The sequence below is a fragment of the Mercenaria mercenaria genome, chromosome 1, assembly GCF_021730395.1.
Source record: "Mercenaria mercenaria strain notata chromosome 1, MADL_Memer_1, whole genome shotgun sequence".
Taxonomy (NCBI): Eukaryota; Metazoa; Mollusca; class Bivalvia; order Venerida; family Veneridae; genus Mercenaria; species Mercenaria mercenaria.
In genome coordinates, this window is record NC_069361.1 from 70,955,001 (window position 1) to 70,969,953 (window position 14,953).

The 14,953-nt window shown below is 34.5% G+C and overlaps 2 protein-coding genes across 2 annotated transcripts in view; both read left to right on the forward strand.

Annotated features, from left to right (window-relative positions):
* The first annotated feature begins 141 nt into the window (after positions 1–141).
* LOC123534832 (uncharacterized) lies at positions 142–10,986 on the forward strand. The gene is made up of 6 exons (XM_045317267.2): positions 142–388; positions 3,192–3,764; positions 4,283–4,441; positions 4,789–5,100; positions 5,426–5,513; positions 7,771–10,986. Exons 2-6 carry the CDS (start codon positions 3,207–3,209, stop codon positions 10,488–10,490), a joined length of 3,837 nt encoding a protein of 1,278 aa, XP_045173202.2. The 5' UTR covers positions 142–388; positions 3,192–3,206; the 3' UTR covers positions 10,491–10,986.
* Positions 10,987–14,494: 3,508 nt separating this feature from the next.
* Positions 14,495–14,953, forward strand: part of LOC123543795 (uncharacterized) — a 32,792-nt gene continuing 32,333 nt past the window's right edge. Inside the window, exon 1 of the mRNA XM_045329862.2 lies at positions 14,495–14,656. The gene's annotated coding sequence lies outside the window, so the exon portion shown is untranslated. The remainder of the gene's footprint in view (positions 14,657–14,953) is intronic.

The window sequence follows — 14,953 nt, forward strand, 5'->3', positions numbered from 1 at the left end:
AAAGTCTGTGCAATGATTTCGATAGAATACGCCCGTTATACGAGAGATAATTTTTATCAATATTTAACAGGTTATTTCGAGTTTCCCGCCTTCACCAGTGTCGGAAGTACCGGAAAGTTAAACATTTTTCAAAACGAGACTATGAAAATGGCAACTTAGTTAATGTCTGGTTTATTTCAATGTCTACGTTCTTAGAACGTGGCTGTCTGTCGGATATTTGTACATGTTTTTGTTCACTATAATATTATGACGTGACGATAGATATACAAAGAATATCTTCATTAAGACGTACTGGCCTCAAGTTGCTTTGCCTGTTCAAAGCAAAGAGCTATAGAAATAAATGGATTTGATACTTCTTTGCTTGGAGACGGAATGATGAGTAACATCAGTAAGTACAGTGTAAATAAATCTTTTCATATAAACAGCAAGTGTATAGTTAATATCTAAACATGTAGTGTAAAATGGACGAAATAGCGAGTGAATATAATAAATGAATCATGTAAACAAGTTGTATCATGTACTTAAATTTACGCTCTATTGGTGATCGTTATCATATATTAACGACCTACTTTTCACCGCACAATTTCACCATTGTTTGATTATGTTTGGTTTGGGTTGAGCGCCGTTTACAACAGTATTTCAAGCTACGTTTGATAAATAAGTCAAATAAATAAGAACATGTATTGCATAAAAGCAAACTTTAAATACTTGGTACTATGGTTCGTTATTTTTAGAAATTGATCTGTGCAACGATTTAAGGTTTCGATGGAGGCCTTGAGAAACAAAAATCAAACAACACCAAATCATAGAAAGAAAGAATTGTTTGACATGAAAATTGAACAGCATGTAAAACATGTATATTACTTTACGAAACAAGTGTCAGTATACTGATATAAACATTGAATTCCGGAAAAGGGCTGCCTAAAGGGGCTCCACTTCCGGACAGTTAAACGCCTTTAAAAGATCACCATTTTCAAAGAACAGTTACACATGTTCGTTTTGATGCATTTGCAATAGCGTGCGAGTGGTGAAATTTCGCATAACAAGGTGGAACACAGTTTTCAGCAATTGTTTATCTTTATTTCTTTACAAATGGCATTCATTTTCAAAGGGAGACAACTGTTCCCGATTATTTTAAGTACAAATGGCATTCATTTTCAAAGGGAAACAACTTTTTCCTATTATTTGAAGTAATCTTTGAGAAAAAGTTGTCTCCCTTTGAAAATGAATGCCATTTGTAAAGAAAAAAAGATAAACAATTGCTGAAAACTATGTTCCACCTTGTTACGTGAAATTTCACCACTCGCACGCTATTGCAAATGCATCAAAACAAACATGTGTAACAGTTCTCTGAAAATGGTGAGTTTTTAAAGGCGTTTAACTGTCCGGAAGTGGAGCCCCTTTAGATAGCCCTTTTCCGGAATTCAATGTTTATATCAGTATACTGACACTTGTTTCGTAAAGTAATATACATGTTTTACATGCTGTTCAATTTTCATGTCAAACAACTCTTTCTTTCTATGATTTGGTGTTGTTTGATTTTTGTTTCTCAAGGCCTCCATCGAAACCTTAAGACCACATAAATTTAAATGTTCTAAATATAGAATAGAAATGTTGTTAAATAGCTAGACTTCTTAATACTTCTTTAAAAGTATTCTTTATGTATTTACATTAGTGATTGTGTTTTTTTTATTGAAACTGTATTATTTTTAAGTAAGACTTCTGCATGGCTAAATAATATTATATCAAAACAAAATATCATTGCTGGCATGTCTGTCGTCAAATTACCCTCTTTATAAATGTTAGTTGATGTGCAGCTAAAACTGTATGTTAACATGACTGTGTTTTTTATTAAACTATCTGTGCAGAAATCTCATTACTTATAAGTTACATACACATCATTCACAGTTTTATTCCGATCATAAGATCTCCAGAAGATGATAAATAATGCATTAAACTATTTACCGTCTGAAAAGTGCAGAAATGTATTTAAGCACCTGTCGTTTGAATGATATAAATAAAGTAGCTTAATATTTGCGATTAAAATGTCTTTTACTCTGTTAATATTTAACATTTTGCGTCCTCCATATTCAGCACTGAAAAGTGTATTCGACACGTTTCTTGTGTTACTGTATCCTGGTAACCCCATACATATCCAACCCTTATACTACTCCCCCATTACACAGAAACCAATCCCCATTTAAGCGGAAAATAAAAAAAAAGATTCGTTTTGTTATTCTTCAATTCACTTCTTTCCTATGCTTCTACAAATTGTTTCTTATTACCACTCTCACTTGTACTCCGTCTAACCATCACCTGATTGCACACAGGATATCTTCGTCTAATTTTATGTGTTCTTACAGCACCACCAGTCCAAATTACACACCAAAACGATTCTTTCTTTTATTCTTTTTCTTGGCCGGAGGGGTGAGAAGGTGCCAGCCTTTGTTCGAATATAAACCTATCAATTTGCATTTTTGAAAATAAATCAGTAACTAAATAAATATTTCCAAATGTTCTTTTAAAAACTTACAATTATATGTATGCGGTGTTATTTCATAGTCTGGATTTTCCTTTTCATTTAGCTTCAGTGGCAAATTTGTTAAAGACAGCAGGGTACTTATGTCTTACCATTTTTATTGTACTAGTATCTGGTAGACGCACAACACATAAAGTGACCCGTGTTGACTTTGGAATCTAGATGCCATTACGAAATGTGATGTGTCTCATAGTTAATAAAGCTGAAAATTCATCTCTAACATCTTGTTTAATTATGGTAATTTCTGTTCTAAAATGTCAAATGAACAGTTTAAAGGAACTGTTCATAATTACCTCTTGGGTTACACGATACGATCACGGTATCAGTCTACTCGATATTTGTTGCTTATAAATGTATGTTATTGTTGTATGTGACTACAGTAGACGGTGTATCACCTATATTACATGTATGTCTGTATTTGCTTGAAGCTTTGTATCAATAATCTAAGCCAGTTACTTGCTTAACTTTAGAACTTTAGAAAATGAGAAGATACTTTGGATAAAAATAAATTCACTACATCACACGATAGCGGAAATTTTACGCCAGAAGAAGCTGGGGTCTTCCCTGAAACATTCATTTAATGGTAAATCAAAATTATGAAAGATTCGCAACACCTATATTTTAAATTAACATTGATTTCATGTTATTACAGATCGGATTTGGAATCATGTCGCATGATGATCAACTCAAAAGTACTAAATATAGGAACTGGGTGAAGGCAGGACTTGGCCTTAAATATTTAGGAAATGGCCTGGCTCCTTTTGTCGACAATGCTGTCAAGAATCAACACGATGTCATGCTTCAAGACATTGAGAAGAACTATGGCGCAAATACACGATGTGGACACTGCAAGCTCGAAACCCTTATGCCTGTCCATACTTCTGGTCCAAACAACAAATGCCCATTAGGGCATAAGCCGAGTTGCAACTGTAGATCTCCGCGGGGAAAAGTTCTTTGTAGTACTAGACTTTGCAGCGCTTTCTACGACAAACTGATAATACAACATCGCTACTTCTCTCCAAATTGGAAGAATACTGACATCACACAATGGTTCAACAATCATTGGCAAATCGCTAAAACGTGTATTCCAGCAGGAGGGTACGAAAAACATACTTCAGTCACAGAAACAGACTGTGCTGGGCTTCTAAACGTCATTATCAACAATAGCAGCATACATAACCTACTGGACACGGTAATCGATGCACCGAATGATATTTTCTCAAAGGTAAGATACCTTATTACCGTTTTAATATGCATTTTGATGAATAGGATTTGGTTTCAATTTCTTTTCATTTCCATTTATCATCTTTCACCCTCTTGAACATACAAAACGAAAAAGTATGCTAAGATTATTCTTCTTTCTAAAGTATGCTAAGATTATTTTTCTTTCTAAGTACTTTATTTTAAATATTGTGCGAAAAAGGTCCGGATGTCGCGACAATATTCCAAATGTCTGCAGATTAGACGAAAATATACACCAATGACTGGTATAAAAGCTATTTTCTACCTTTCTGTTTATTTTTGGTTGAGACGGAGGTGTTAAAATAAATGATACATAAACTTATGAAATACTGTCCGTAAGTTCGTATAGTTATGGTATACTCTTTTCCGGTTGTGTTGCTACTTTAAGAATAATTACGATATAATAAAAATACTTTTCAAATAATCAGTTTTACTTATAATGAGTATCTGCAAACCTGTTCACACTTTATGATTTAAAGTACTTGTTATGTATTTTTATAGACAAGAAAAGCACGAGACGATATATTCCATTCGTCCAATTTTGAACTTGATGATGCCGAACTAGACATGGTACTTGATAATATGACAGCTATACTAGAAGATAAGACCCAGATAAAGGATATGCCAGAGGCAGTTGATGCTAAGCAAAAATTAACACAGGTGAGTATAAGTATTTGATTTGACAACATTTAAGCTTAGCTTGTGTAGTAAGGCCCAAAAGGTAGGGGTTCATTCTGGTAGAACAGCCAACTTTAAATATTTTAAATATCAACTGTACTTTTCATTAAACCACTACACATCGGATATACATAGATTCCTTACTGCTCTTATGAATTTATTTGAAATTAGTTCTTGTCATTTATATGTTTGATTTGATACGTTTTACTAGTAGTGTTCATAATAATTATAATACACATGTAATTGTATTTTTAAGGTTTTTTTATAAACTTTTTTATGTGCACTTATGACACTTATTTAAGGGAATAAAATGTGCAAATGTATTTCAGTTGAGAAGTCAGAATTTTGTGATCACTATGTATGACGAGGAAGAGATTAGAAAGAATGCAATGGATGCCTTAGATGAGATGAAGCAAAATGCTTTAGACTTGATCAGCGAAAAGCAGAGACAAGTCTTGGAAGAAATACAGTCTAGTGGGCTTCAACAAAGGACGGCAACTGATGAGATAGAGAACAGATTAGAAAGCACAGAAAAAACACTACAATCACTGCAGGATAGACAAACTCAAGTAGAAACGTTAGTGGCCAATTTAAGAGGAAGTCGTCTGCAACTCATCGAAGACGTGAGAAAAATAAAGCAGGTATTTACCACAAGGGCTTGTCACAACAGCTTATAAATTGTGCGAAATATTTTAACAGAAACAATGAATTTTAATAGAAATTTTATTTACTACTATTTTATTACCAGTTAATGATTTAACTTCCATGCTATTAAACCCCAATATATTCCACAATGTAAGTTTAAAGAAGACCAATATTTTAATAGTTTTGATGATAGTTGTTTTTACCATTTCAAGCATATTAACTTCTGCAAGGTACATAAACCGTTATATGATAATTTGACAGTTTATGTTAAACTGTACACTACCATACAGGTATAAATGCAGTTTGTTTCCTTTAAATCAGGAACTGGACAAAATAAAATCAGATGAACTTTACTCGAAAGCAAAAGCTAAACACGATGAATTCTTGCAGCATATTAAAGAAAAGAAAGGTTGGTCATGATATTTCAGTTCAATGTTATATTGATAAAAATGGATGTGGGGTAAAAGTCGTTGAATTCGAATCACTTTCCCCTAACCTCTGTGGGTCCGAGCGGATTGCATTGCGGAAGGTCAGGTGTCTGTCCGTACCTGAAACAATTTCCGGAGTTTAGTTGGGGTCTTTCTCCATCATTAAAGTTAGAAAGTTGACACACATACTATATATACAACGTATATTTAAACGCAATACTAGTTCCTTGTGCAGTAAATTATATATTAAGGCAATAACTAGAGACTCTGTTGTTTTCTGATTTTGTTGGATTGTTCTTTCAATGTTAATACAAATATCTTCAGTCAACAACGTAGTAAACAACATTTCAAATATGACGTAGCATAATGATAAATAACAGTTTACGATGTTTATATTAAGTAGAGTGGTTGAACCAGCGCTCGGCGAACTTTCATGTTGAATGGTTCTCTACAACGACAGTAAACTCAGACAGACCTGTCTTTTGATATTTTATCCATAACCTACTTTATGCATCACCACATTGGTAAAAATGAAAAATGAATGATAATATTCTTGGTTTGGAAGAAATAATTTTCGAAACATGCAAATAGTTTGCTTTACGATAGAAAAGGACCTGTGCTTATGGTAATGAAGATATATAATGGATTGTGACACACAATCTGCTGAAACCACATTATACATGGAATTCATGACACATCTTAAACAGAGGACATAAATAGATAAATCACGTAATATTTAGTATTAGCACTGTTGTTAACGTAATCTAAATCATAGTCTGTCCGAAAAATTGTTGAAGAAGACGCTAAACACGAACTCACAAGCAAGCAAGCACGCATGCACGCACGCACGCCTAGTCTGTCCGGTAAAATCTTATTTAGTAAATAAAGACATAAGGTTAGTTCAATTATCAGGCCTGTATCTAAATGAATTCTCTCTCTCTCTCTCTCTCCCTTTCTGTTCTAGGAGCACTCTCTCGCTCTGTCCCTCTGGTCAGATCACTATGTGTCTGTACTAGTAGAGGAGTGTAGCGCCTTGAGAGGCTGCCTTTGCGCTACTTAAAGCGCCGTTTCACGTGTTAATAATGAAAAGGGTGCTATATAATCTGGTATAATATATAATATAATATTCTATTCTATATCTTTTTTACTTATCCAATCGTAAACGTTTATTTGCAAAACCTGACCGCACTATATATTACCGTACTGGACACACGTGCGTACAAAAAGTGTTTTTTTCGTATTTGGACGGTTCAACAGTCCCATGTTAAACATACGATAAAACCCGAAACGCGTAAAAATGTTCCAAATATAAAGTGGGTGAAGTAGGCGCTCTATGTACAGAGTTTGATTAATTGTCTTGAAATCAGGATTATTTGTCGCTTGTTTGCAAACACAAAAACGAAAGTGCAAGTCATGGCAATGCTGTCCGCCTAATTGAATCCCTCTCACGCGAAAACTTCCTCCGAGCAACAGTCACCTTACAACAACCAGTTTGGTCATGTCTGTCTGCTGGTAGGGATGTTGCATCATATAATCTATTTAATACTGAGACTCAGAAATACAACAGTCAATGAATCACATATATTTCTAAATGAATTAAAATAAATATAGAATACAAAGGTTATTTTTGGGCCTAACATTGTTCTGTAAAATATATATTTGCACTCGTACGTACCAAGCTGGGAAAATACAGAAAAGGCAGAATACAATATTCAGTGGATCATTTTTAATTTAAACTAAAATAAAATAGAAATAGCATAAAAAATTATTTAACATTGTACTGTACAATAAAAGATATATTTGGACTTTGCTCAGCTGGGAAAACAATATTGGACTCGCCTAGCGGCTCGTCCAATATGATTTTCTCAGCTGGGTACTCGTCCAAATATCTCTCCGTATTGTACAGAACAATGTTAAATAACCTCATAATATTAAAAGTTCAAATGATCGTTATTCTTGCTAACTGTGAAAATTAATTTTATTGAAAGATATGGAAAGAAATACTAGTTTGCAAGATTTATGCCGGGCACTGGAATACGCCGAACGCTGGTTCCACCAACATAGTTATTTATGTTCTGTATATTTTTATTAAAATGTATATAAACAGAGAGTCACTCAGTAAAATATGTTAAACGTAGATTGGATGTAAAAGTAACAGCTAAAATGGAAAAAAGCAACAAATGCAAAAACAATTTAAAATAAACGTACCACTAAATGTGGCTCTTTCTTTGATTTCAGCTCTTCAAAGAGACCTGATTCGCCTTTATCGCAAATACTACAGCTGTGTTCCAGTACATCCTCTGATGCAAGAAAGGGAAATTGACGTGGAGAAAACCTATGTTAAACCAGAAATGAGAATACTTCGTTCGAAAAACATTGAACAAAGTAATAGTAAAATAAACATTACATCATACAAAGATATATTTGCTTTACAAGGGAAACAACATCAAAATATATACATAATTGGTGATGCAGGAATAGGAAAATCAGCTTTTTGTAAGCAACTTATAAGTTCATGGTGTAGAGTACATAAGCAAAACCAAGAACAATGCGAATTTGATGTCCTTAATGAAAGTACCTTTGCTGAAATAGCTATGGAGTTGAAAACGTTTGAGTTCCTCTTTTTCGTTTCTCTGAGGCATTGCAAAGAAGAAAATCATCTACATGAGATGATAAAAAATCAGCTTTTACAGACCCGACGTTACAAAGACCTTTTTGACGAGGTTATTGAGGAAGAACCTGATAAATGCTTGGTAATTTTAGATGGACTTGATGAATGGAAGAACAGCAGTAAGGCAGTGGTTCCGGGAAGAAACAGGATGGCAGATTACACGATTATCTCCACCACCCGGCCGTGGGTTCTTGAAAAGCATCGTCTGAAAGACACAGAAATAGATATAAGCCTCGAAATGCGTGGTGTTGGTCCTTCGTCAGCAGAGAAGTTGGCCACAAGGATGATTCAACATCTGAACACTGTTTTCAAACGTAACAGGCTAGTAGATTCTTTCGAGAGGGAAGTACTGTTGAAAGATCTCAGTGAGCTTAAAAGTATACCGATACTTCTACAGCAAATGGTTTGTGTCTGGCATGATCTAGAGTCGTTGGGGAAATCACAATGTGATATATACAGCAGTATGCTTAATCTATTGATTCAGGTAGCAGAACAAAATGAGAAGCTGAAACCAGTTTTCCAGCTGCCTACATCAAATCTGCTACCATCATGCATGCAAGACAAGCAAGAGTGCAGATCGCATCAACAGTTAGTATTGTCTCTTGCGAAGCTGGCCTTTCAGACACTGTTCTCTAACCAGTCGGATTCTTTGTTAGTTTTCCCTAGCTCTCAGATGGAAGTTTGCGGTATGACTACCAGAGAGATTGACGAATGTCTAGCTGTTGGAATTTTGACGCAGAGTGAAGCTGCTGGCATCTCAGCTGTAACCAGGTATAAGACTATAGCATTTATACACAAAACGTTCCATGAATTTCTAGCTGCTCTCTATATAGCAACCACTTGTAGCACAACGTCAACAGAAGTACCAAGAGAACACTTGGAAGAAACATTTTCAAACATTTATGACAACTGCCGGACGTTCCTTGAAATATTATCATACTCCATGGTATTCAAATTTTTATGTGGCATGGATCCTCTTGTTGGAAAGATAATTTCTAAACACGTTGACAAGGTTGTTATAGAGCAGAGGAACGAATCAGATACATTCTCTTTATCTTCAGTCCACAGTAAAAGTGTATATGCTACTACATGTGGACGTTTAATGAATGAAACAAACGAATGCATTCAAAGGATAAACGCAATTTTCCTGGACTGGATTGAAGAGGCTAAGAAGAATGGGCATGAGAATATACAACTTATTTGCTCCGAAATATATGACCTTGAACTATATAACAATGTTGATCGGTCGCATGTGAAAGCAATATCGTTTGTTTGGTCAGACCTTTCTGTGTGCCTGCCATTACATCACCACGGGCCGCTAACCGGTTTACATATATCGGACTGTTCTTCTTTTGATTTGATGAGAGAAAATATAGCAGGACTAATTGTTCTATCCAAGGAAACACTGACAACTCTGCATCTGGACCTTTCTGATATGACAAGAGGACATTCTGCTAGCAATGATGAACAACTTTTATTAAACTCATTATGTCAAGTGTCTTCTTTGCGAAATGTTGCCATCACCAATCTTCGTTGTGAGCGTTGGACAATGAAAAGTTTCGTATCATTCCTGTTAAAATTGAAAAGGATCAAATCTTTATATTTAGAGAACGTCCATTACACCAAAGATGGCGAACACTTCAGCTGCATTGACTTATCCGAACACGAGGAATTAGAGCACATCCACACATTGGGTTGCAATGTTAGGTTTGAGATACCCTATCAAATTAAACTCTTATGTGCAGACGAGTATGCAATGAGAAACATAGCTCCAGTTTTAAGTGAATACAGCAATCTCAATGTGTTTTCTTTCCTTCCATCTTTAGGAAATGAGCCTTATATGAGCTACACATTTTTTAACTGTATTAATACCATTTCATCAATAACACTGTCATTACCCACATTCAAGTACCTGAAACATCTCCAGATAACGTCGGTAGACTTCGGGAACCACGATCTCGTTTTATGTCGGGACACATCTCATTTATTGACTGTTGTTTTCAGCAACATACTAATTAAAGATTGCAAGCTTCACGCATTTTTAAGAACTTCACCAGGTATGTTCGAGTGTGCTTACAACAATGCGGAACAAATCTGTGACACAGATTTGTTCATACGAAGGTTGAAAATGGTTTTCCAAGATGAAAGGGACGAGAACAGAGACTATTTTGGTCTACAGAGACTATCTGATGTAACTAGAAACCTTGTGCAGCGATTGAGAGACAATCAGAGCTTAGTGATTTTACAGGTGTTAGAACCATACGGGAGTAAAAAAGTGAAGAAGTAAAGACATCGGCGAGTGATATCAAGTAAAACCTGAAATATGTGACGTTGCGAAATATCTCGTGCTGTATTACACCTAGTGTTGTAGGGAGCAGTTCCTCGCACACTCCTGCATTAAGCATCAGCTAACTGTAAACACGCGAATCGATGTACTGCATTAGAAAACTAAAAACATTTTAATGTAATAATTGTAGCAGGCCTTATATTTGCAATTCGGTAATATAATTTACAGTTTTACACATATCTTTATTTCACATTGAATGGTAAAATTGTATGAAAAAAAAGAAATAGTTTTAAAAAGTTTGAATGTTTTACTGCTTGTATTTTTACATTTTGTTTGAGGCCTTATTTGATACAAGACTTTTAGAGTCTCTAAACAATCATTCATACATTTTCAAATTTACAAACTTTGCGTAAATTCGTTACACTCACCTCATAACGCCAGTTCTGACAGCCAGCTCCGTGATTTGGAAACATCTCTTATAGACAGATACGTACATAGAAGGGTAAACATCCTAACAAACCACAAAATTTATTTGTTAATAAAACTTGCTTTTTCAACGACACTATAAAATGTTTTGTTTGCGTAAACAGAGGCACATATCTACCTTCGGTTTGATTCCGCCTGAGGTGTATATTAATTTAACATAATAAAACGAACTTTTTGTAGTGGGAGGATAGTGTAAAGTACTGGAGTAGCTTCCCTGGTTCTTCATCGTGTCAGACGTTAAACTCACCATTTTCAAAGAACTGATACATGTCTTCGTTTTGAAGCATTTGCAATAATTCCCAGTGCTAAAATTTCACATAACTAGGTGGAACGTAGTTTTCAGCAGTTGTTTCTTTATTTATTGTTTATTTCTTCACAAATGGTGTTTTTAAAGGGGGACAGCATTTTGAGAATATCTTAAGTATCCATCGTACGGGACAGTACAGCATAACATGTAATGGTAAGGTAGATTGTTGGTAAAAATGTTTGTTCGTTATCAAATATTTCTGTCTTTAGATGATATACTTCTAAACCTTAACCATCCGCATAACCCTATAAGAATCTTTCACTGGTTGGAGGTGCAGATTGAAATATCTGGCTCGACGGTAACTGTTAGGAATTAAAGAGGTTCTGTCTAGTTACGGATTAAACAGTTGCCCGAGAGTCTGATATTTCAATCCGCACCTTCTACAAGTACCAGTTCTAGATTCTTTTTATGCATACCATATTCTTCAAATGATAGAAGAAATAAGATAAAATGAATGCTTTTCTTTTCAGCACTGTTTAATTGCACTCATTATTCAGTAAAAACAGCGAATGAGTTATCTTACCCACCGAAGTGTAAGCTGAGGTTTTCCAGCACCTGCAAAAATACGGGTAAATCCTGTCCCGCATTGCAAGAAATTTATGTCTTACTAACATCTAAAGTGATTCATATCAGTTTATAAAATCATTTATGCTTTAATTCGGCTCCGTCAAACGAGCGTATAATATTTATAACCCATGAATTCAGCACAATAATGTTACAGTTTTGCCGTTACATAACAGTAAAGGACATGCACACATGAAAACACCATTCTTTGATGGGTCTAACCTAAATACAGAATACAGTGCGGAACATCCACTTATAACAGTAGACCTGTACACTCAACAAAATTCCTAATCGGTCAGTTTATATTGTATTATTATTTTGTTAATACTGCATGTATTCACACGAAATTTCACATACCGACATTTGAATAAGTACTGCAGCTTTTTGATTTCTTTTCGGCCAACACACGACCAAAGTAACCGCATTAGGCGTTTTGACCAGTATAGCATATTTTGCACATGCATGACATGTAACAATATACACGTGTTAATGAACACTTTTGGCATAACTGACGAAGGTACTACTTGAAAAACAAATATTGTCGTAAATTTGACACAAGAGCAATGCACCCGGGCTGTCGGAATTTTACAACAGAATTCAAAATCACTCGCTTCAATGAATTCTACTTGGGTTAAATTTCGTCAATAGAGCGCAGACGGTGGATTACCAACGACTGAAGGTCCATGTAAACGGAAATAGGATTAAAAATAGAAATAACCATCAAAGTAACAGCTACAAACAAATTATATCAAAATTCTTTTGAAATTGCAAAAGTAATTATACACGTGTCGTAAATATATCCCGGCTGGCAACATTCCGACAGCTCGGTCGCGTTAGTCTTGTGTCAATTTCACTATATGTGTTTTTCTAGTAGGACTTTCGTCAGTAATGCCAAAAGTATGAATGAACACGTGCATGTTGGTGCACATGCCCTGCACGTGTAAAATAAGCAATATTTAAAAATAAATTGATATTGTAGGAAATTAAACATAAAATCGCCAGAAAACATAGGATGTAAACTTTTCTTGTGGATTATTTTGCTCCGGTTGTAAGTGCACAAGTACGAAATGACGATGCGCAGAGCGCGAATTTCAATTCGGGATCCGAATGTTACACGAATGAAAAATGCATTCCATGTGAATGTTTGGTAATAGCTATTTGGTACGTTTTATACACGCCTATTTTATTACATATATAGGGGGTCAAGGAGTAGCGCAACCAATTCTGAAGCTATTCAGCGGGAGGATGTGAAAAAGGGAATCCACTTCCCTTTGTGCAGGTCAGCTGAATCTCCCCAAGGGTGAAGATTGTGGGAAAAGAAATAGAACTTGTAGCTTCTTCTGAAAGCGACTGCCCAGTATGACCGGAGTAGATCTATAATGCACAAGGCAGGCACCTAACACAACATACTAACATACGCACAGACATATCGTCATTTTTCGATAATAAAATATAAAAAAAAGAAAATCAATAAATAAAATTTAAAGGCTGAAGAGATGAGGTGTAAGATGAAATAAAGATTCAGAGACTTTTGTCACGCATTTAATGTTAAACTGCGGTAAAGGTATACATTACATCATGCCGTAGCGTTCATTACAGGTATTAATTGAGCAGCTATTCAGGTATCATAACTTTTTATTAGTAAAATAGAAATGTAATAAACTTTCTGATCTTTTTAATGAAATCCTATGTTTTTCAGGTGAAAAATAGAAAACTTCTACCTGTCTTTGACAATTTTATTTTATATTTGAAACTACGAATTAAAATAGAACAGGAAATAGCCACAATACATAACAAAATAGAACAACACAGGCAAAAATGGTCAGTTTATAATATGAGCTGTCTTAATACCATTTTTTATGAGCTAAAAAATGCATTTTTCCATCAACAACAGTATATAAATTCTATCGAGATCATTCAGATCTTCATTTCCCTTTTTTTTCATTCCTTTCCTTTCTCTCCTTTCATTTTTTAACCATCCTCCTTTTTTATCATTTTTCCAATAATATAGACATATATAATAAAAATAAAATGAATATTGAAGATTAATTAAGAAAGTACTTGTTTATCAATATTGAAAAGAAATAAACTGTCACTGATGTATTTGTTGTAAATGTGCTGTATTTATTGGAAACAAAAATATATTACAAAAAAACCCCACTTTTTATTAGTATAAAATACCCGTACAATTTTGAAGGAATGGTAAGTATAAACGTGCAACAGGAAGTTTCTGTCTCTTGATATCATTAGAAAGCAGCTGTCAACAGCTTTTTTTCTCATTTTGTTTTACAAATGCAATGACGCTGCAGCTTATGTGCATATAACATAGTAATGTGATCCAAGCAACTGAAACGCAAAATACTTTGTTTGCAGCATTCATGTCGCTATTTACATTTAAATGCAATTTTTCCATTGTATTGTAAAAACTTTTTTTTGCATTTAGCCGCAATGTTTCAATTTTGATACAAATGTATCTGATATGATATACTGTCATTTTACACAGTAAACATATTTTGACTGCCATTGTATCTGATGAATCTTTTGAAGATTACTAAAGTTTCTTCATTGACGTGTCTGAGTGGTGGAAGGATCATGAAAGGATATCAAATTATGTTTATCTGTCATCCACTTTTTGCAATAGCAGTAAAACTTATTTTGACATAAACCAGTATGGTATCATTTACTTTTGAGCACGGTGAACATTTACATTGAAATTAAAGTGCGCGACTACAATAGAAATTATTATATGAATAACAGTTGTGTAATATTTACTAAGCAGTAGGATTAGGAGTATCAAAATCTGTATAAGGTAAATATAAAACATTTATTTTGACCGTATCCCATAGTTTCAGATATGCATATGAAACTGAATGTTTTATCACTCACTGAACTAGCTTATAAATAACATTAAAAAGTAGAACATTTTAATTGAACGGCTGAAAAATCGAGATCTTATATTTTTTGTAAACATGTCCTCGTAAGTAGGAGTCCGAAATAGATGCAATAATTTACGCAATGATTTGTAACAGTTTTTATTGAGGGGAGGAGATTGGGGTATGTGGTATTTAAGATCAAACAAAGTAGTCAAGCTACAGTCCTGTATTTA